This window comes from Cervus canadensis, chromosome 12 (genome assembly GCF_019320065.1).
Source record: "Cervus canadensis isolate Bull #8, Minnesota chromosome 12, ASM1932006v1, whole genome shotgun sequence".
Taxonomy (NCBI): Eukaryota; Metazoa; Chordata; class Mammalia; order Artiodactyla; family Cervidae; genus Cervus; species Cervus canadensis.
Window position 1 is genome coordinate 58,632,860 of NC_057397.1, and position 20,145 is coordinate 58,653,004.

Below are 20,145 nucleotides of genomic sequence, written 5' to 3' on the forward strand. Positions count from 1 at the left end.
GAACAGAAATTCTTGTTTATAATATAGTCTAACATAATGATTCTTTTTCTTTATGATTAGAGCTTTTATGTCCAGTATAGGAAGTTTACCCCTATCCTAAGGTTATATAGATATCGTTTTATATTGTCTTCTTAGAAATTTTATCATTTGCCTTTTACATCTATAGTTTGCCTGTGGGTAGGGATTAAGTTTAATTTTCAAAAATAATGATATCCAGTCATCCCAACACAACTTACTGCAAACATCTTCCTTTCCAAATTGCTCTTAGGTGCCTATGTTTTCAAAGTCATGTGTTCATAAACCTTTGGTCTATGTCTGAGCTGTTTATTCTATTTCATTGATCTTCTTGTCTCCTGTTACATTTCCATATAAGTTTGAGAAACAACTTGTGAATTTCTACTGGAGTGGAAGTGTTTTGATTAAGATGGCACTAAATCTATAGATCAGTTTAGGGAGACTTTACAACCTCACAGTATTAGTTGTACTAGTCCATAAACATGGTGTATTCCTTCATTTATTTAGATCATCTTTGATTTCTCTCAGAAATGTTTTAAAGTTCTTTGGGTAGAGGTTTTATACATCTTTCATTGAATTTGTTCTTAGATATTAGAAGTTTTACAGTTTTTACATCACTTTAATTGTGATAATTTCTAATTCTAATTCATTTTCTAATTTTTTTTATATATTAAAAACAATTTTTTTTGGTTGGACATTAACTTTACTTCTAGTTATTTTGCTAAACTTGTTTATTCTAGTTTGTACATGTTAAAATAAGTCCTGTGAAAATAATGATGTTTTTATATCTTCCTTTCCAAAGCCTATATATATATTTTGAGAGATAAACAGTTTTTTACTGGACTCAGAAGTCTATTAGTCTTGAGGACCTCTGTTGGTTTTGTTCCCCACGTGCTTCTTGGCCCATTTGAGCTACTTCTTCCTGTAGTGAATCTTGGCCTCATACTTCTTCTTTTCCAGGGTGTTTGCCACTACTGGTACTTCCAGCCAAATTCATAAGTCAGGTAGCCCAGGTAGGCAAACCTAGAAGTGGCTTCAGACACACAAATCTGAACAGAAATGATCGTCTGCTTTGTCTTATCAAACACCTTGAGGTGCTCTAGAGTTTCCTGGTCATGCTTGATCTTGTGGGGCAGCAAGCCTTGCACAGTACATCTGAAGATGTGCTTGGGGACTCAGAAGTGGAAAGGACCATTGGATGGGTTGGTGTCTATGGGCCTATGGAAAAGGTCAAGGCCTGGCACCTCCATTTAATTCTGTAGAAGTTTGTGAGAAATGTTAATGTCCTCACAGTGCATGACCACTGCTTTCTTAGATGAGCAGTATTTGCCTGGTCACTCTGGCCTCCAGTAGCTCTGGAGCTGATTTCAACCATTGATTAGGATGATCTGTCCCTCTGACAACTTTGGCAGCTGCCTCAGAAAATTTATCCCTGACCTTTAAAATTCATTTTCTTGTTTTATTGCACTAGCTGGAACTCGTGCAGTGCTGAAAAGGAGTGCTTAGACTAGGCATCCTTGTTTCCAGTCTTAGGGTAAAAGCTTTCAACATTTCCCCATTACAAAAGATACTTCCTGTAGGATTTTTAAAAATACTCTGTCAAATTAAAGAAGTTCCCTTCTATTCATAGTTTGCTAAGAAATTTTCTTCATGAATGCTTACAGAATTTTGTAACATTCTTTTTCTTAATTAATTATAAAAATCTTGCATTATGTCAGTATGGTGAATTATATTTGTTGCTTTTCATATGTCAAATCATCCAACTTGTTTGTGATCTACTCCTTGTTATATAGCATGTTGAATTTGTTTTGCTAATACCTGTTTGTTTTTTTTCCGTATCACGCAGTTTGTGAGATCTTAGTTTTCCGACCGGAGATTGAACCCAGGCCCTTGGCAGCGAAAGTGCAAATTCCTAACCACTGCCAGGGAATTTCTTGTTTAAGATTTTTTAAACAGACTTTGTTTTTTAGAGCAGTTTTAGGTTCATGGCAAAATTGAAAGGAAGGTACAAAGATTTCTCATATATTCCCTGCCCCCCTGCCATAGATAGTTTTGCCCGTTATCAACATCTTCTACCAGAGTGACCCAATTGTTAAAACTGGTAAACCTACACTGATACATCATTATCACCCAGAGTTCATGGTTTACGTTAGGATTCACTCTAGATTTTGTACATTTTATTGGCTTGCGCAAGTTTATACTGATATGTATTCACTGTTATAGATCACACAAAGTAGCTTTACTGCTTTAAGTATCCTCTGCTTTGCCTGTTCTTCTTCCTGTCTCCACTAACCTCTGGCAGTCATTAATCTTTTAGCCATCCCCATAGTTTTGCCTTTTCCAGAATGTCATATAGTTGGGGTCATGCAGTATATAACCTCAGATTGACTCCTGTCACTTAGTAGTAGTACTGTTAGTCGCTCAGTCGTTTCCGACTCTGTGACCTGACAGACTGTAGCCAGCCAGGCTCCTCGGTCCATGGGATTCTCCAGGCAAGAATACTGGAGTGTGTTGCCATTCCCTTCTCCAGAGCATCTTCCTGACCCAGGGATCAAACTCGGGTCTCCTGCGTTACAGGCAGATTCACTTAGTAACATGCATTTAAGGTTCCTTCATGTCTTTTTGGAGAAGGAAATGGCAACCCACTCCAGTGTTGTTGCCTGGAGAATCCCAGGGATGGCAGAGCCTGGTGGGCTGCCGTCTATGGGGTCGCACAGAGTCGGACATGACTGAAGCGACGCAGCAGCATGTCTTTTTTATGCTTTATAGCTCATTTCCTTTTTGTACTGAATAATATTCCATTATATGGATGTAACCACAGTTTATTTACACATTCACCTACTGAAGGGCTTTTTTATTGCTTCCACGTTTTAACAATTGTGACTAAAGCTGGTGTGAGCATCTGTGTGCAGGTTTTTGTGTGGACATAAATTTTCAACTCCTTTGGGTAAATATTGAGGAGCATGATTCCTGGATCACATGTTAAGAGTATGTTAGTTTTGTAAGAAACCTTAAACTATCTTCTAAGATAGCTTACCATTTTGCATTCTCACCAGGAATCAATGAAAGTCCTAATTGTTCTACATCCTTGCCAGCATTTGGTATAGTCAGTGTTTTGGAATTTTATGCCCCGTTGTTTACTCAGTCAACATTCATATACCTACATATTTTCCCTTTTTATTTTTCATCCTTTTATGCCTCTCTGAGCTTATACTAGGAAATCAGTTTCCTTTTACCTGACTAATACCTTTTAGTATGGGTCAACTGCTTAAAATTTCTCACATTTCTTTTTCTTTCTTTCTCACTTTGCCCCCCTCTTCCCTGCCCCCCCCCCCCAGTATCTTTATGTTTCTTTCATTCCTTTTTTGTTTGTCTGTTTCATTCTTGATGCTATTTTTTGGCCTTAGGAGTATGCTTTGCCCACAAGTGGGGAAAGCTTGAAGTATAAGGGGATTCACACCCCAGGAACAATCCTCAACTACTGAGAGGTGGAATTAATGGATAAATACCTCTAGCTTCCTCTCCGCTCAGTGGGCTAATTCTAAGATATGTCCTAACAGCCTCTCTGATGACCGCCAGTGGGACTAAATTCCAGTTGTCCACAGTGGGATTGAATTGCAGTTGTCCACAGTGGCAAAACGTTCATCAACTCAATTTTATTGACTTTTCTCCATTCGCTGTCTCATTTCTCCATTTCCATATAGTGCTTCCTGCAGTCACTTCCTAAATACTTGTGGCCACATCCTTGACTCAAGGTATGTCTTGGGGGAAACCAAATCTAAGACATGGCTTATTTCAGAGCTGCAGTCCTTTAGGGCTTCACACAAAGTAAGAGGAGTTCATTAGTACTCCCTCACTACTGCATTAGGGAACCTTGGACATCAGTCCCTGTTGTCTTAGCTCTGAGAGTTTGTCAGAAGAACTGCTCAACTTCTTGGCTTCTCACTAGGTCTTTCTGGAACTGGCATTCATCCCAGGGGGAAATGTGGCTCTAAACACAGGACTCACTTCTTTGGGTCTTATTCATCCCTTGGATCCTAGTGTGGTAATTCATCATTATTTTGTTAACTCTCCTATTCTTTTAAGCAGGTTTAAAGAAATATTTTTGGTTAACTTTTTAGTTGTCCTCAAAGAAATTAGTTCAAATTGTTAGAAAAGAAGCTTACTCCAGCCTTCTTTTCTCAACTTGTATTGTACTTTGGCTTTTCAAAGAAGCTTCTGCTTGAACCTTGCTTATTTCCCTTCCCTATCTGTATTCCCTCCTTCCCCATCCATGTGATGCACAACTCTGTGCCTTTATTCTTACTCTTCTGGGTTCAAAATGTGACCCACCATAGTGTTGGGGAGATGAAGGTTCTAACACGGTAGCCTAGACAATGCCAAGATAGTTGTCAGTCAGAGACCAAGTGTGCAGTTTGAATGGGCTGCCAAAGAGTGATGAGACCAGCCTTCAACCAGGACAGAAAATCTCAGTTGGTAAATCAAGTTCAAAGCAGGATGGAAGCACAGTGAAAAGATGAAGAAGGACAGATACGGAAGAAAGAGAAATGAAGCAAAGTATGGCATGGACTTTGGAGTTTGTCCAGGGGTACAACTAAAATGACTAAGTTTAAACTGGATGTTCTGTTTTCCCAGAACATTCTTGAAAGCTTAGATGAAATGACTTTTCTTAATTCTCTTGGCTGGAACCACTTCCTCCTTTAACTTTCATAGCACTCTTATTGCATTTATCATATCACATTTTCCCATTGACTTTGAATAATCTGTTCCTTCTAAATTATTAAGTAGATGGCAGTTGTGGTATAGTGGAAAGAGCAATGGAATCAGACTTAGATGACCTGGAATTATTAGGTCTCAATTTCAGCACTTATAAGGTATTTGAGCCTCAGTATCCTCATCTATATAATGGGGATAATATTATTTACTCCATAATGTAATTTGAGTAATAAAAGACATAAGTGTATAAAGTGGTATGTAGTGAAGTTGTATATTTGTCAAGTGGCACATAGTGAGCAACTTGACAAATAAAAACTTCGGCTTGCTGACATTACTGTTATGAAGTGCTCTAGGTATTTGACATACAGTCTTATTTAGGCCTCACCAAAACCCTACGTAGATCTATTACTACGGAATATTTCACAAATGAAGAAAAAAAGATGCTATGATTGGTTGAATGATATAATCAAGTCCACACAATTAATAATTATTAGAAAAGGCACAAATTCAAGTCCCTCTGGCTCCAAAACTAATGGTGTCCATTGGTTTACTCTGCTTCCCTGTGGCTCCCACTAATTTCTAATAAATAGTGGCCTTGAAATCACTTTTTAGTCTAATCTGGGCCATTTTGGAGCTGGTGACCTACAAAAGTGTTCTATTATCTGTCTCAAGGGGTACCTACTCTATCCTGATTTATAAATAGTCATATATTTTGTTCAAAAGAACTTCCTAAGCAAGTGCATATGTGTAATGCACTAACAGAAGAAAAATGATATTTAAAATTAAGAACGTTTCACAGGACCCTTAATTTAACCGAACATACTGGAAAAAGAGGCTTCATGGTTTCACTTTTTTTCTGTTGAAAGAGGTACTTGATTTTTTGAAAGGGCCAGAGAAGCCTTTGAGAAAAAAAAAAAAAAAGATCTATTAACTGGTTCCCTAGAAAAAAGCAAATCTATTCAAGAATTAGCCCTTATGATCCCACTGATCATAAGCTGAAGAACGAAACATCTTCAATGAAATAGATATTTCATCTTTCATTTAAAAGAATTAAAAATTCATGAGTCATTTAAATCAGGAAATTGGTGGAAATTTCCACATTTTGTCTTTGTGTGGATACGTGATGGTGGTGGTTGCGAGGAGGGGGGGGAGAGGGGTGGGATTGAGGAAATCAGGGTGATAAAAAGAAGTTGCTGCAAAGTCAGCTCTATAATCTTACGATTGGACCTTCTGGAAAGGCCCTTACATAACTACCTTACTTCTCCAATAAAACGCTGTGCGTTTCTTGCCCCTTAACAGATTTCTACACTTCCACTTTAAATATAACTGCGGATGTGAAGGACGAGAAACAACAACAGAAAACCCCTAAGGGTCCGCAAAATAATTAGGGCTGCCCCAAGGGAAATCAGAGCGCGAGACCGGAGGAGCCCCTCTTCCCTCCCACCACCACCGCGCCGGGGACACACACACAGCCTTCCTCCCGGACTCCCCGCCCCAGCCGGCTCGCCCCTCCGCCTCATCTGTCCCGAACACGTGCTCTCCGGAACACTCACTCGGGAGCGAGCCCACCCCCCCGGGGGGGGCCGGGCTCGGGAGCCGAACGGCCCAATCGGCACGCGCCTTACATCGCCGTGGCTAAGCCGCCCAATCGGCAGGGCCTCGCCGCCCGTTTCCCGGAGCCCCGCCCCCTCGCGGCCGTGCTCCCCGCCCGCCGGTCTCCTCCCTCCCTCCTCCTCCTCCTCCCGTTCGCCCCTCCCCCGCCGCTCGGGAGCGGAGCCTGCGAGACGGAGAAACTGGGGCAGAAGTGAAGATGGCGGCGGCGGCGCTGGTGGTGGCGGCGGCGGCTTCTTCTCGCCAGTGACGCGCCGAGCGGGCTCATTTCCCTCCCCACCTCCCTAGCCCGGACCCCGTCCGCCGCCGGGACCACACACCGGCCCCACAGCCCGCAGCCCGTCCCCCTCCCCTCCTCAGTCGGGCCCCTCTCTCCCGACGTCCGGCTGCCGGTGGCGGCGGCGGTGGCGACGCGCCCCGGGTCCCGGCCGCCGGCCTCGCACTCCGCGCTGTCGCTGAGGGAGCGGGGTGGCGTGTTGATCCGCCCTCCTGCCCGCCCCGCCGGACCGCCGCGCCGCGGACACACGCCCGGCAGGGAGGCGGCGGCGGCCCCTGCGCATTTGCTTCTCTCATTTGGGGACCGGGAGGAGGCGGCGGCTGTGGCTGTGGGTTTTGACGAGGGGAAGGGGTTCGGGGGTGGGGGGAGCCGAGCGGGAGGGGGCCGTCCTCGGGAGGACGACGAGAAGGAAGCACCATGACGTCCATCCATTTCGTGGTTCACCCGCTGCCGGGCACTGAGGACCAGCTCAATGACAGGTAATAGGGCCGGCGGGCGGGCGGGCCAGCGGGCGGCGGGGGGAGGGGCGCCTCCCCGCCCTCCCCTCCCCCACGGGGCCGAGCCGGCCGGGCGGCCGGTGTTTACGCGCCGGCCGGCGGGCGGTGGGCAGGGCGGGGGTCCTCACTGCCCCCCGGCTAGGCCCCTTCCGGGGCAAACTTCTGGTCCCGAGGGCAGAGGCCGCGGGGTCGGAGGGGTGTCGGGGGAAGCGAGCTGTGGAAGGGGAAGCGCACTGCACCCTCCAACGCCCCCCGGTCCCCCCGCCTCCATGGAGGAGCCGCGTTGAACTCGGTGGAGACGCGCGGGCTGGGGAGGAGGTGGGGGCGGCGGGTGGGTATCCAGCTCCCGGTGGGGGGAGGTTCATCTCCGCCCGGGCCAGGCCCAAGGAATCCATATTAGTCAAAGTTGAATTGAGACAGACAATGCGGATGGGGGATGGTGGAGGTTTAAAAAAAAAAAAAGAGAGAGAGGGAAGCGGAGAAGCCGGGCTAGGGGCCCCGGGGTAGGCTGGGCTCGCCCGGGCCTCCGGGAGCTCTGTCTGGTGGGGTGGTCGGACCGGCGGGGGCCTGGAGCTCCCGGGGGGAGGGGAGGCGGGGCGGGGCGGGGTGGGGTCGGGGGGCCCGGGTGGGAGAAGCTGAATCCCGGCAGATCGCGGGTGGGGTGGCGGGAGGGAGGAAGCGCCATGATTATTGTTATTATTATTAAATTTGAGCCCCTGCAGTGAGGTTTGCCGGTCCGGGGAGGGGATGAATTTAGGCGAGGGTTTGGGGCGGGGGGAGGGGAGTGGATTGGGTTCCCTTTGCTCTGTTTTCTCTCGAAACGGTGCTGGCAGCTCCTGCTTCCCAGTCCCTGTGGTGCGAGCTTTTTTGTTTCCTTTTTTTATTCTAATGATAGTGTTTTCCTGAGTTGTAATTTGACAGCTGAAAACCGTGCGTAGACTCAAAGGAAAACTCTTACGTTTGCAGTTCGCAGTGCTGCTTTTCTTAACACGCTGTAAATTTCTGGGATGGGTTTTGCTATAGGCGGAGGAGGAATTATGATTTTTTTTTTTTTTTTTTTTGGTCTTTCATAAGGAGGCTGTTTTGGCTCCGGATTCCTCCCCTTCCCTCCTCCACCGTTCCCTGCCAGTTTAGAATATTGAGTTGCAAGGCCGCATGCTCTCAGGGAACTGAGATAAAGCAGGAAAAGTTCCTTCACTGTTGCAAAACAGATTCCGAGGAGGTTGAGGGAAGCCTCCATTAGGCAAGGCTGAGAATCTAGGACTCAGATCTAATGATGGGCTAAATGTTTTACAGGGTCAGAAAGTGGGCATTTTAAGTTTCTATCCCAACACTAGCTGCTCTCTATTCCTCATAAATATGGAAGGCCGTCAGGGCCCAAGTTTAGAACTTAGATATGATTTTTGCTAAGTGACCGGGTGACATAAATTGCATGAAGCCCTGTTTGTCATGCGCTTCCCCGAGGGAGGAGGAGGCCTAAGTTGCTGCTGAGATACTGGCCTCTGTCTCGGGGTATCTAACCGCCTCAGGTGGGGCGGACAGCCTTTCAATCCGGGAAGCTGGAGGTTTGGTTTCTGGCATTGGGTTCGGATTTGTCTAATCTTTGCTGTTGTAGCCATATTGTATTTAACGTGTTTGTAAAACTTTTGGAATACTTTCTTAAAATACTAATCGTTTGGAGTGGTCACATAGTTTTTTAAGTACGAAAATACCTTTTAAGTCATTCATTTTATAATGCAGTCTTACTCCGATTTTATTTCATTACAAATCTTCGGTTAAGACTTTTACATAAGGTTTTTTTGGGGGTAAATTTTAGAACCAGGCTAGTAGTGAGGATAGCTGTACTGTCTGTCATTAATAGAGCCCAGTTGGTCGTGCTTATAGGGCAACTTGTTACATCGCACCAGGAGAGAAGTACGGTGTATTTTTCATACTAGTCCTAACTTTATATACCAGGAATCCTAACTAACTTACTCAATTGATCATGCATGCCAAAACCTATTTTGCAGTTATGTTAGGCACTGTGAATAATTTTTGAGCATTCCTTTTTCAACTAGTCTAGAAATTTACATGTATTGTTTTTAAAGCTACCTTTTCTTTTTTCATTCTTGGTGAAAACAAATAATCAGCTTTGACTCCTGTACTCTCAGTATAAAATATTAAGACTTTGGATCATCTTCAGTTTTCATTAGAAATAAAGACAAGTGGATCCGAAAATGAGATTGTAAAATATGTGCATCAAGAATGTATGTAGATATTAAAAAAAATAGCTGTAGGTAAAATTTTAGGAACCTGTAGTTGTATCTAGTAGCAGTAAAATGTCTGGTCTATTTTATGAAAGCAGCATTTGAGATAGTCATGCTTTCCAGTTTTGAAGTAGTTGACTTGTGGAGCTGTTGTGTGTCTCCCCTTCAGAAGATGATCCTGTTTACATACCTAGTTGCAAAATAATAGATCAACCCATTGCTGCATTGCATTGCTTAAGGGAAATCTTTTTCCACACAAGACTCTTTTTCTGGAACCTTTTAACTAGCGTGAGCCCAGAAAACTTTTGCCTTTAGATAAAAATCTACCAAGGTTTAAAGAAAGTTTTGGTAATAGAAAAGATAGTCACAACTGAAATGATAATTGACAGTTTCCGTGAAAAAAAATCTATAAATACATAGACTTTAGTATTTACCCGAAAAGCAATAAGATTGGACTGGCAGCATGGTATTGAAAATAAATTGCTTAGTCAAATAAAACGCCTCAAAACACCAATATTTTCCTATACAAATAAAGTTTTCTATTTAAAATGGCTGCATCCTATTAAAAGTCATATATTTTGTTTAGTGTAGAAATGTGATGTCAGCATTTAAAATGTACTCAGTATTAAAAAAAAACTTTTTCCCTTTGTGTTTTTTTTTTCTTTTCTTTTTTAGCAGGAGGAATAAAAGAAGCAGGTAAAACAAAACAAATGGTAAACAGAAGGCAGAATGATACTAACAGGGTAATGTGGAGGCAAAAAAGCTAAAGCTGAAAATTGTTGTTGAGTCTCTAAAGTCAAGTCTGACTCTTTGCCACTCCATGGACTGTAGCTCACTAGTCTCTCTCTATCTATGGATTTCCCAGGCAGGAATACTGGAGTGCGATTCCTCTGTGTTTTTATACTTGTTATTTCTGTGATGGGTTTCCCAGCAGTAAAGAATCTTCCTGCCAATGCAGGAGACATGAATTCGATCCCTGGATTGGGAAGATCCTCTGGAGAAGGAAATGACAACTCACTCCAGTGTTCTTGCCTGGGAAATCCCATGGACAGAGGAGCCTGATGGGCTACAGTCCATGGGGTTGCAAAAGAGTTGGACATGATTAAGCACGCACACATGCATTTCTGTGACAGTCTTGGTATAATGGGTTAAAATCTTTAATTATTGGCCCTGGGAGACCAAATAATGCAGTAGTTGAATACAGGTGGGGATGGCTGGGCATTCCGAGAGCCTGGAATGTTGGTTATGGATTTCCAGTGTGATTACAAGGTCCCTGGTGCAGAGAGCTGGCCCCTCAGCAAATATTCTTTGTTTGGAATTGAAACTACTCAGTGCTCAGATACTTGTGTGACGTTTTGATTTTCTTTCTAGTGAATTCCTTGAGTTAGTGCTATGTTCCTGCTTAAAACATCTCAAGAAATAGCAGTAGTAAAAACCATACCAAGAACATGGTGCTGCGTTTTGAGATTGAGAGGAGACCTGGAAGTGCATCTCCCCAAACCCTGGAAAGTGCCGAAGAAGTCAGTAGACTGGTCTTTTCACAGATGCGCTGGAAAACCGGTCTGAGTTTACGGGATTTATCCAGGGTACTGACAGATGAGGCCCACATGATGGGTCTTCTGATTTTTGAAGTCCAGGTCTCTTCACTGTCCCACATGTCCTATATTCTAGGAAATCTCTGCTTTCTGAGGTGTCCCAGCCTTTGTGCAGCCACCTGTCTTAGAGTTTTGATTTCCCCTTCTCCTCAACTCCTCCCTCCTGTGCTTCAAATTGATTTAGGCCTTTTGTCAGACCACGGAACCTCTTAATGCTTTCCTAGTACTAGGTTAGGAGAGGCCTTTTAAGGTGATGTGTGTCCCTGAAACTAGTCCCTGTCTTGAATTACTCTTTGGGATGCAGGTTGGCTACATTGCAAACCAGTTCACGTTGTTGGTCTGGATGTGGAATTTTCCTGTGAGCTTTGCTCTTAGGCATTATAATGTGCTGTGTGACCAGAAACAATCTGGATTGAGACTGTCATATCAAAAAGGTTTTTTTACAAGGAGCTCCTGCTTTGAATGCTATAACGCTATAGAGTAAGGTAGTGTAGATAGAAGTTTAAAATGAAGAATTCCTAAATTTGGTTTGTCTCAGCCCTGCTAGTTATTAACCATGTTGTGGGAGGTGAGTCGTTGAAGCACTTACAGTCTCACTCCCTGTCACTCCTCCCCACCCCCTGCACACTCAGTTTCCAAATCAGGTATAGTACCCTGGTTGGTGAAGAGTAGTTGAGATAGTAGGTGGGAAAGCACAGTATTATAATATAGGTTCTGTGGAAAATATTATGAAGAGATAGTTACTTTTTTATTGCTTTTACATTTTGTCTGGTTTCCAAATAGAAAAACAGAAACTAGAGGAATTGCACTAGAATATCCTTAGCATTGAGTGTAGAATCCAGACTGTTAGTCCTAGACCAGTGGTTCTCAATTGGGTGTAGTTTTTGTCCCTCTGGGGATGTTTGGCCGTGTTTGGAGACATTTTTTGATTTTCCTAGTTGGGGCATTGTTACTGGCCTCTGTTTGGGTAGACATCAGAGGTGGTGCTCAATACCCTGCGATGCACAGGACAGCCCCACAGTAAAGTATGAACCTGTCCATGATGTCAGTTGTGGTGGGGTTGAGAAACTCTTATCATAGATCATCTTGATATACAGATGTAAAACTAAAGGGAAGTTTATGAAAAATTCAAGCAATGTAAGTTAGTCTCAAGACATGACTGACTTAAATTGAAATTAGTTGAAATAAAATTAACAAGTCAGTTCCATAATAACAGTAACCACATTTCAAGTGCTGTCATACCCACATGTAGCTAGTGGCATGGTATTGAACAGTGCAGATACAGAACAGTGCCATGATCACTGCAGATTCTGTTGGGCAGGGTTGACACAGAGCTTTTTGCACAATACCTGGCGTTTAGTAAGTGCATCTTATTTTTATTAGGAACTGTTGGGTTTTAAAGACTCAGGCATATCCTCATCCCTTCAGTAGGATCCAGAAAAGAGGCCTGGGGTTATGTGGAGCTGAACAAAGATTGTGGTGGGTAGAGGTTATAATAGTTGAAAGCTGCTTAAAGTTTCATTGTGCTACACCAAAAAAACACAGTGTTAGGGTGGAATAGAGCATCACGTCACCAAACCAGTGGGAAATCTGACTATTTGATTATTGAGATAGTTACCTAGAAACAATAATACTAGGGTGACTTTACTGGGAAAGTCCAGGCAAGCCTCACTAAAATGATTAAGTTGTTTAAGGAAAGTAAGATTAAAGACAGGGTATGGAATAGGCAAACAAAAAATTGAAAATGAAAACAAACAAGGGAAGATCAGTTTTATAAATCAAAAAATCAGTGACTAAATTGTAGGTCTAGGAGTAAACAGATACTTGGGAAGGCAATTACATAGTACACAGGAGTACAACTAGGAATAATGGGATGAACTTTAGAAAGGTCAGGATTTTTCCTTAACAATTAACATTATTTAGGAAATAGTCTCTAAAGGAAAGTTTAGTCACAGAGGACTGTGTCAAATTACACGTAAGTAGATCTTGCAGAGTGTATTGAGGGGAGTAATTTTATGTTATAGGAGAATGTACTTATGTCTTTGTGCCCCATTTTCATCATACATATACTAGGCCCTTGGTCCACGGGTTTCATATCCACAGATACCAAGTGCCAACTATTTGTACTAGTTATTTCATAAAGGGGTTTAAGCAACCGAGGGTTTTGGTACCCGCCGGGGCTCTTGGAACCAGTACCCCTTGGAGACACAGGGCCAACTGTATTTCTAGTTAAGAAAACAAATTCTAATTATAGTCTGTTTCTGTCATTTTGGCACCTTGGCATTCTGAACAAATGACAACAGTTTGCCTCCTGGCTCACTGTAATTTTGAAATGTTGATTTGTTTTTATAATTGGTTTTTAAGTTTTATTTTGAAAATTATTTTAAAGGTTTTTATTATGGAAACTTTAAAGCATATATAAAAGTAAAAAGGATAGTATAGTGAGCACCCAATTTCAACAGTTACCTGCTCATGGCCAATCTGATTTCAAGTCTCTTCCCTCTTTATTCCTTTCCCTCAGATCATTTATTTGATATACCTTCATTATATATCTCAAAGTTGAAAGCTTTAAAAAATTATCTTAGTCTCAGAGTTCAGTCTGTTTAGATTTTTCCTGTTGTTACATGAAAGCTTATTTTTGATGATTGACCGTTTTGCAATTTTACATAATAAAACTAAATTTTAACGTGTTATAAAATTTGACATTCTTAAGAGAAATTTGTTTGGATAATAGCCTTAGATGGATAGGCAACATTACATTGGAAATATTCCTGACAGATGTTGTCACGTCTTTAACCTCTAGTGTGATAACATTTGATCAGCAAGTTGCTTGTAATAATGATGGAAAGACAGAGTTCCAAGTGACCTTATGTGGGGCACATTGAGGCATAAGTCATGTGAAAAGTTTACAACATTCTTCTAACTTAATATAGAGGTAAGACTTCCCTGGTGGCTCAGATGGTAAAGAATCTGCCCATGATGTGGGAGATCCCGGTTCTATCCCTGAATCGGGAAGATCTGGAGAAGGGCATGGCAACCCACTCCAGTATTCTTGCCTGAAGAATGCCATGGGCAGAGGAGCCTGGTGTGCTACAGTCCATGAGGTCACAAAGAGTTGGACATAACTCAGCGACTAACACTTTCATAGAGGTAAGACTACTGGTAAATTGAATTTGGCTATTAGAAATTATTCTGTAGTGAGATCATATTCTATATTACTTTGTTGATAAGATCACTATAGTGGTAATAAACCCCTTCAAAATGAGAAATATGATAAATCCTTAGGTAACTGTGGTTTCTGATATCCTCATTTTTGTCAGGATATTGAATAAAGCATTACAAATTAATGTTACTTCACATGTAAATAAAAATATAAGCCTAAACAGCAAAAGTAATGTTATTTGTTCAGTTTCCAATGGTATCATTGACCTTAATAAAATGTTTTCAACTTTCTCTATTATTTAGTTTGTAACTCAGCTTTATTGGAGTTTAACTTACATACAGTAAAATTCACCCATTTTTAGTGTACGGTTTGAGTTTTGACAAATGTGTGTAGTTGTGTAACCATGATTACAATCAAGATAACAGAACATCTTCATGATCCCAGAAGTTCCCTGGTGCCCTTTTGCTTTCTGAGCCCCTTCTTGCCACCACGCTCCTGAAAACAGCTATTCTTCTTTCACTGTAATTTTGCCTTTTTTAGAATTTCATGGAAAATGGATCATGTGTCTGGTGACTTTTCCTTAGCACATGTAACAGGTTTTTTTCTTTTGTTAATTATGGTTGTTGTTTAGTCACCAAGTCGTGTCTGACTGGGACCCCATGGACTGCATCACTCCAGGCCTCCCTGTCTTCATTATCTCCTGAAGTTGGCTCAAACGCATATCCATTGAGTCAGTAATGCCATCCAACCGTCTCATCCTCTGTCATTCCCTTCTCCTGCCTTTAATTTTTCCCAGCATCAGAGTCTTTTCCAATGAGTCGGCTCTTCACATCAGGTGGCCAAAGTATTGGAGCTTCAGCTTCACCATCAGTCCTTCCAGTGAATATTCAGGACTGATTTCCTTTAGCATTGACTGGTTTGATCTTCTTTCAGTCCAAGGGACTCAAGAGTCTTCTCCAGGACCACAGTTTGAAAGCATCAATTCTTTGGTGCTCAGCCTTCTTTATGGTTCCACTCACATCCATTTCATGACTACTGGAAAAACCACAGCTTTGACTGTACAGACCTTTGTTGGCAAAGTGATGTCTCTGCTTTTCAATACACTATCTAGGTTTGTCATAGCTTTCCTTCCAAGGAGCAAGTGTCTTTTAGTTTCATGGCTGTAGTCACTGTCCACAGTGATTTTGGAGCCCAAGAAAATAAAGTCTCACTGTTTCCATTTATTCCCCATCTATTTGCCGTAAAATGATGGGACCAGATGCCGCATTAATTATGGTAGTAGTATTTCATTGTTTGGATAATCACTATTATATTGTCAGCTGTTTTCTAGCTGATGGAAATTTGAGCTGTTTTCAAGTTTTTGACTGTTAATAGTTTTAAAAAATTCCTTACTATTAGAAAGCATTCTCACTACAATATTGTAAAGTAGTTAGCCTCCAATTAAAATAAATAAATTTATATAAAAAAATAAAAAGCATTCTCACAGAAGCTTTAGAAAGCATAGTCAGTTTATAAAGTCTAGCAAGGGTGCCATCACTGGTAGTATTTTGGTGACTTTCGGGTCTCTTTTTTCCTATACATGGATTTTTCTTTTAAAATACAGTTGTGATCATGCTGCATGTAATTTTATGTATTTGAAATTTTTCTTGACTCCAAAATGTTATGTTGTTTTTCATAGGAAAAAACTACTCAAGTGTACATTTTTCTTCTTAGAAAATTTTCATGTTAAAATATATATGTGTGTGTATATGTATACACACACATGTAAAAGAGATTATATGGTTTGGAATTTCATTAGTAATAGTGGTATTCTAGATCACTACTTATAAAGATTATGACAGTGTCCAGTGTAGGGAGCACTGTGAATTGAATGAATAGATAGAATTTTATTTCCTTTCTCATCAGTTCAGGCCCCATTTTTTTTAGTACAGAAGGAAAAGTGTTGAGAAACTACCATGTCAAGAAACTGGCTCTGCCCCAGCATGAATATGCCATTCCAGAATTGATATGACAAGGCAGTGTAGCTCTTTACGTGAACTCAGATACCAGTTTGAGAGAACCTGGAACTCCAGGGCTGATGGTCTTTATGACCTGCTCTGAGACTTTCTCAGAGGCCTGATGGAGGTTCACCTGAGTGTTTTCCTGTGGAGAAACAGCCTGCTGCTGTGATGTGAAAAGTGGAGGATGATGGATTTTTGTAAGCTTTTAAAAAGAGCCAAATTTGATATCGGGAAGTTAACTTGATGAAGTATGTCAAAAGAGCAGAGACAATATGGTAGGGTTATTTTGATGTCTCAGTGATGAAAACAGGGTTTTATATGAAAAGCTTTGAGGGGAGGAGTATATGAACTTGTGTAGTTCATTGTCTATATTCTTATGTTGTGGGAGTGACTTTGCTTCCTGTCCAAAGGGAATTTAAACTAGTCCAGTTGTTGCTCTGTGTCATCATCTGCATATGGAAACTTTAAGGAAAGCACCAGACAGGTGATGTGTGTGTGTGTGTGTGTGTGTGTGTGTGTGTGTGTGTGCAAATCTAGTTTAAACATTCATTTTCTTCGTATGCTTCTATTTTTAGTAGTTTTTAAACTTCATTTTAAACTTCTTCATTTTTAAATTTCATCTTTGAGAAGTCCCTGGGTGTTTTCCTTAAGTAACTGCATTTTTCTGCTTATCAGGTATTGTGGTGATTATAGATCAAGAATATTGAGGGGGAGGGAGTCCTTGGATGCTGTGGACAGTGAGGGAGTCCTTGGATGCTGTGGACAGTTGCTATGGTTGTTCTTTGAGAGAGTATAGGAACTACTTTTCCTTTGCTTCCTGCAGTTGCCAGCAGGGATGAATACAAATTGCTGCTGCATGTTTCTACTGATTTTCTGTTAGGTTTCTGTCACTGCTGAGGGGACACAGAACCAGGAATGGCTGTCTTCTATAGGGGAGGTTGATGGCCCATGGTCTGCAGGTCAGAGATGACGTGGGGACTGATTTTGTTGGCAGTTGCTCATCTTTCTGCCACTTTGGAGAGCAGAGAGATACTGAAAAAGAAATACAACACCTGATTCCAGAGACAGGAGTCAGTGTGTGATTAGCAGCCTCCCCTTACCATCCAGAATGATTTTGGTTTCATAAAACTCTGGAATGGCAGGGATTCTAGGCCAGTTGGTCTTTTGCTTTTCTTCTCCAGAGTCTCTTGACTCCTCAGAAGTCTCTGGAAATGTAAAAAGCTTTCAGTTGACATGAAGATTCAGTCTTTTTTTTTTTTTTTGGTAAATTCAAGGACATTCTTGAGGGGTGATAGCATTTATTTTTGAGGATGATAGATTTTAAATCTTTTTTTTAATGGAAAGTCTTTGTGGCAATAGTGTTAAAGTTTTGTAAGTAATATAACCTAACCAGATTGTAGTAAAAACATTTACTATGGTAGCCTTTTCTGACTAAGAGGTTTTTTTGTTTTTTTTTTTTGAGGTTTTTTGATTTAAAGCAGTGTTTCTCATAGTGTCTAAATGGACTGCCATCATCAGGAACAAAAAAGTGTGAAGACCCTGGTATAAAAGGCTCTTACCCACATTTCTTTGTTTTAAAATTAATCAATGACAGCGAAACCAGTCAGTCCTAAAGGAAATCAACCCTAAAAATTCATTGGAAGGACTGATGCTGAAGCTGAAACTCTTAATACTTCGGCCACCTATGTGGAGAGAATACTCCTTGAAAAAGACCCTGATGCTGGGAAAGATTGAAGGCAAAAGGAGAAGAGGCTGGCAGAAGATGAGATGATTAGATAGCATCATCAGCTCAATAGACATGAATTTGAGCATACTTTAGGAGGTAGTGAAGGAGAAGGAAGCCTAGCGTGCTGCAGTCCGTGGGGTCGCAGAGTCGGACACGACTTGGCAACTGAACAACAACAATGACAGCAAATAGGGCCAAACTTGCCAGTTCCTCACTGCCCCCAGCCATCCTTTCCCCATCAGACTATAGGTTCTCTAGCCATCTGTCTGAGGCTAGAGTAATTTTTGTTTGTTTTTCTGTTTTTACAAATGAAATTTTAAAAATTTGAAATAAGTTACATAAAAATCAGGTCTTCCCCAGAACTGTGAGACGCTGAGAGGATAGCTTTTTCGAAACGTGTGTCAGTGCTCATAGGCTTACAGTCTTGGTTAGGGGGCTGACGCTGACCCACAGGCAAGCAGCAAACCATGAAAGACTGGCAGGAGAGTTTGACCTGTGTCAGGATTTGCTGTGTGTTGCCGGCACAGACTTGAGAAAATGTTAGGTGAATTTCCCTTGTTCAGTAAATGTTTGTGTGCTTCTCAAATGTTGTGCTAGGCTTGGGGTAGCTGCACCAACCCTTTCTGGAATTTGGATTGAGAAGAAGTTAGAACTTTTTCTAGCTCTTTTGGGAAAGTTTGGAGAAGGGTGAAGTGATAGGTTAGTGGGTCCTGCAGTGGCATCAGGTAGGTGGGCCATGTTTGTTTATTTTTAACTTTTTACTTTGAAATAATTATAGACTCACAAGTAGTGGCAAAAATAATGCAGAAAAGGACCCGTACTCATAACCCAGCTTCTCCCAGTGGTAACATCTTGATTGTGCCAAGTATTTTTCACATCCTTGTCAATGTACTAGAAATGGAAAGATGTATTTTCTGCATATGCACTTTTGAAAAGTCTTTGTTAAGAAAACATAGATTAGGAGACACAAACGTAAAGAAAACTTGGTGTTCTTAGATGAGTTTGAATTGGTGGGATATATAGTAGGTGATCAGGGCTTCTCTGGTGGCTCAGACGGTAAAGAGTTTGCCTGCTGTGCAGGAGACTTTGTTTCTGTCCCTGGGTTGGGAAGATTGCCTGGAGAAGGGAATGGCTACTTCAGTATTCTTGCCTAAAGAATCCAATGGACAGAGGAGCCTGGAGGGCTGCGGTCCCTGGGGTTGCAAAGAGTCGACATGATTGAGTGGCTGACACACACAGACACACACAGTAGGCAATCAGTCTATTTTTGATACAATATAAATATATATTGGATATATATATTGGAGGAAGCGGTTGGGGATTTGTTGGTTTTCGTGTATGTCTGATACTAATTGGCTGTGTGACCATGAATAAATGCTGTAACTCTCATTTGTAAAATGAGAGAATTGGACCAGATTATTTAGGACTTTTCTGCTCCAGTTTCTGTGCTCTTAGGATTGTGGTAGGGAAAAGGATTTATGTATTGTAGAATGGCTCAGAGGAAGAAAGTACTGTGGGTCTGTGGTTGTCCATGGTTTCTTTTACTTAAATTTTGTTGATAAATGAAAAAAATAAAGAGGCAAAGTGGGAAAATTTTACTCTTTTGCTCAATTCAATGACTATTTTGTCAACTAAATTATGTACGTTGTGATGCAAAGATGATGGCCTCTGCCCTCTTGGAGCTTTCAGTTTAATTCGGGAAACAGGTATGTAAATAAAGAATTAAGTGCTAAGGGAGACTGTAAGTGACAGAGAAGAAGGATCTGATGATTAAACCTGGTAGTTGCCAAAGGCTTTGAAGACAAGGTTTCAGGGTGTGGGTACTGGTTCATCCTCTTAACCTCCATTCTCTTGAGCCTAAAGAGTTTTCATTTATAGTCATTAAAGATGCCGGTAGCAACCAGAGGTTCATCATAGATGTCTGTATTTGATACTGATAATCAGAGTTTTGATAGTAGTCCAGAACTGTCAATCGTTTTGAGAACAGTTTACATACAGACAGTGGGTTTTTTGTTGTTGTTGTTCAGTTGTTGTTCCTTTGCTTTTTGTTTGCAAAAGATCTGTCTGGTGATAAAAACATAAGAGGATAATGGCCCGTTGGGGTGTGAAAACAAGTTTCTGGTGCTTTGATTTAGTTGTGGAAGAGATATTGGAAAGTGGCAGGGAGGGTCTAGGGGATGCTTGAAGAGCTTATGTGGGGAGTCTGTGCTCCCTTCTGTTTGTGCCTACATAGGCTGGGCTTGACGCTATTGCTTAGTCGCTAAGTTGTGTCTGACTCTCTGCCACTCCATGGACTGTA

General features: G+C 41.7%; 1 protein-coding gene across 6 annotated transcripts in view; it reads left to right on the top strand.

The window, feature by feature from the left end:
* Positions 1–6,506: 6,506 nt before the first annotated feature.
* UBR5 (ubiquitin protein ligase E3 component n-recognin 5) overlaps positions 6,507–20,145 on the top strand; it is a 133,864-nt gene continuing 120,225 nt past the window's right edge. For all 6 annotated transcript variants that reach the window (XM_043484024.1, XM_043484026.1, XM_043484029.1 and 3 more), the window contains exon 1: positions 6,507–7,098. In XM_043484024.1, coding sequence (XP_043339959.1) covers positions 7,037–7,098 — 62 coding nt within the window. In that variant the 5' untranslated portion in view covers positions 6,507–7,036. The remainder of the gene's footprint in view (positions 7,099–20,145) is intronic.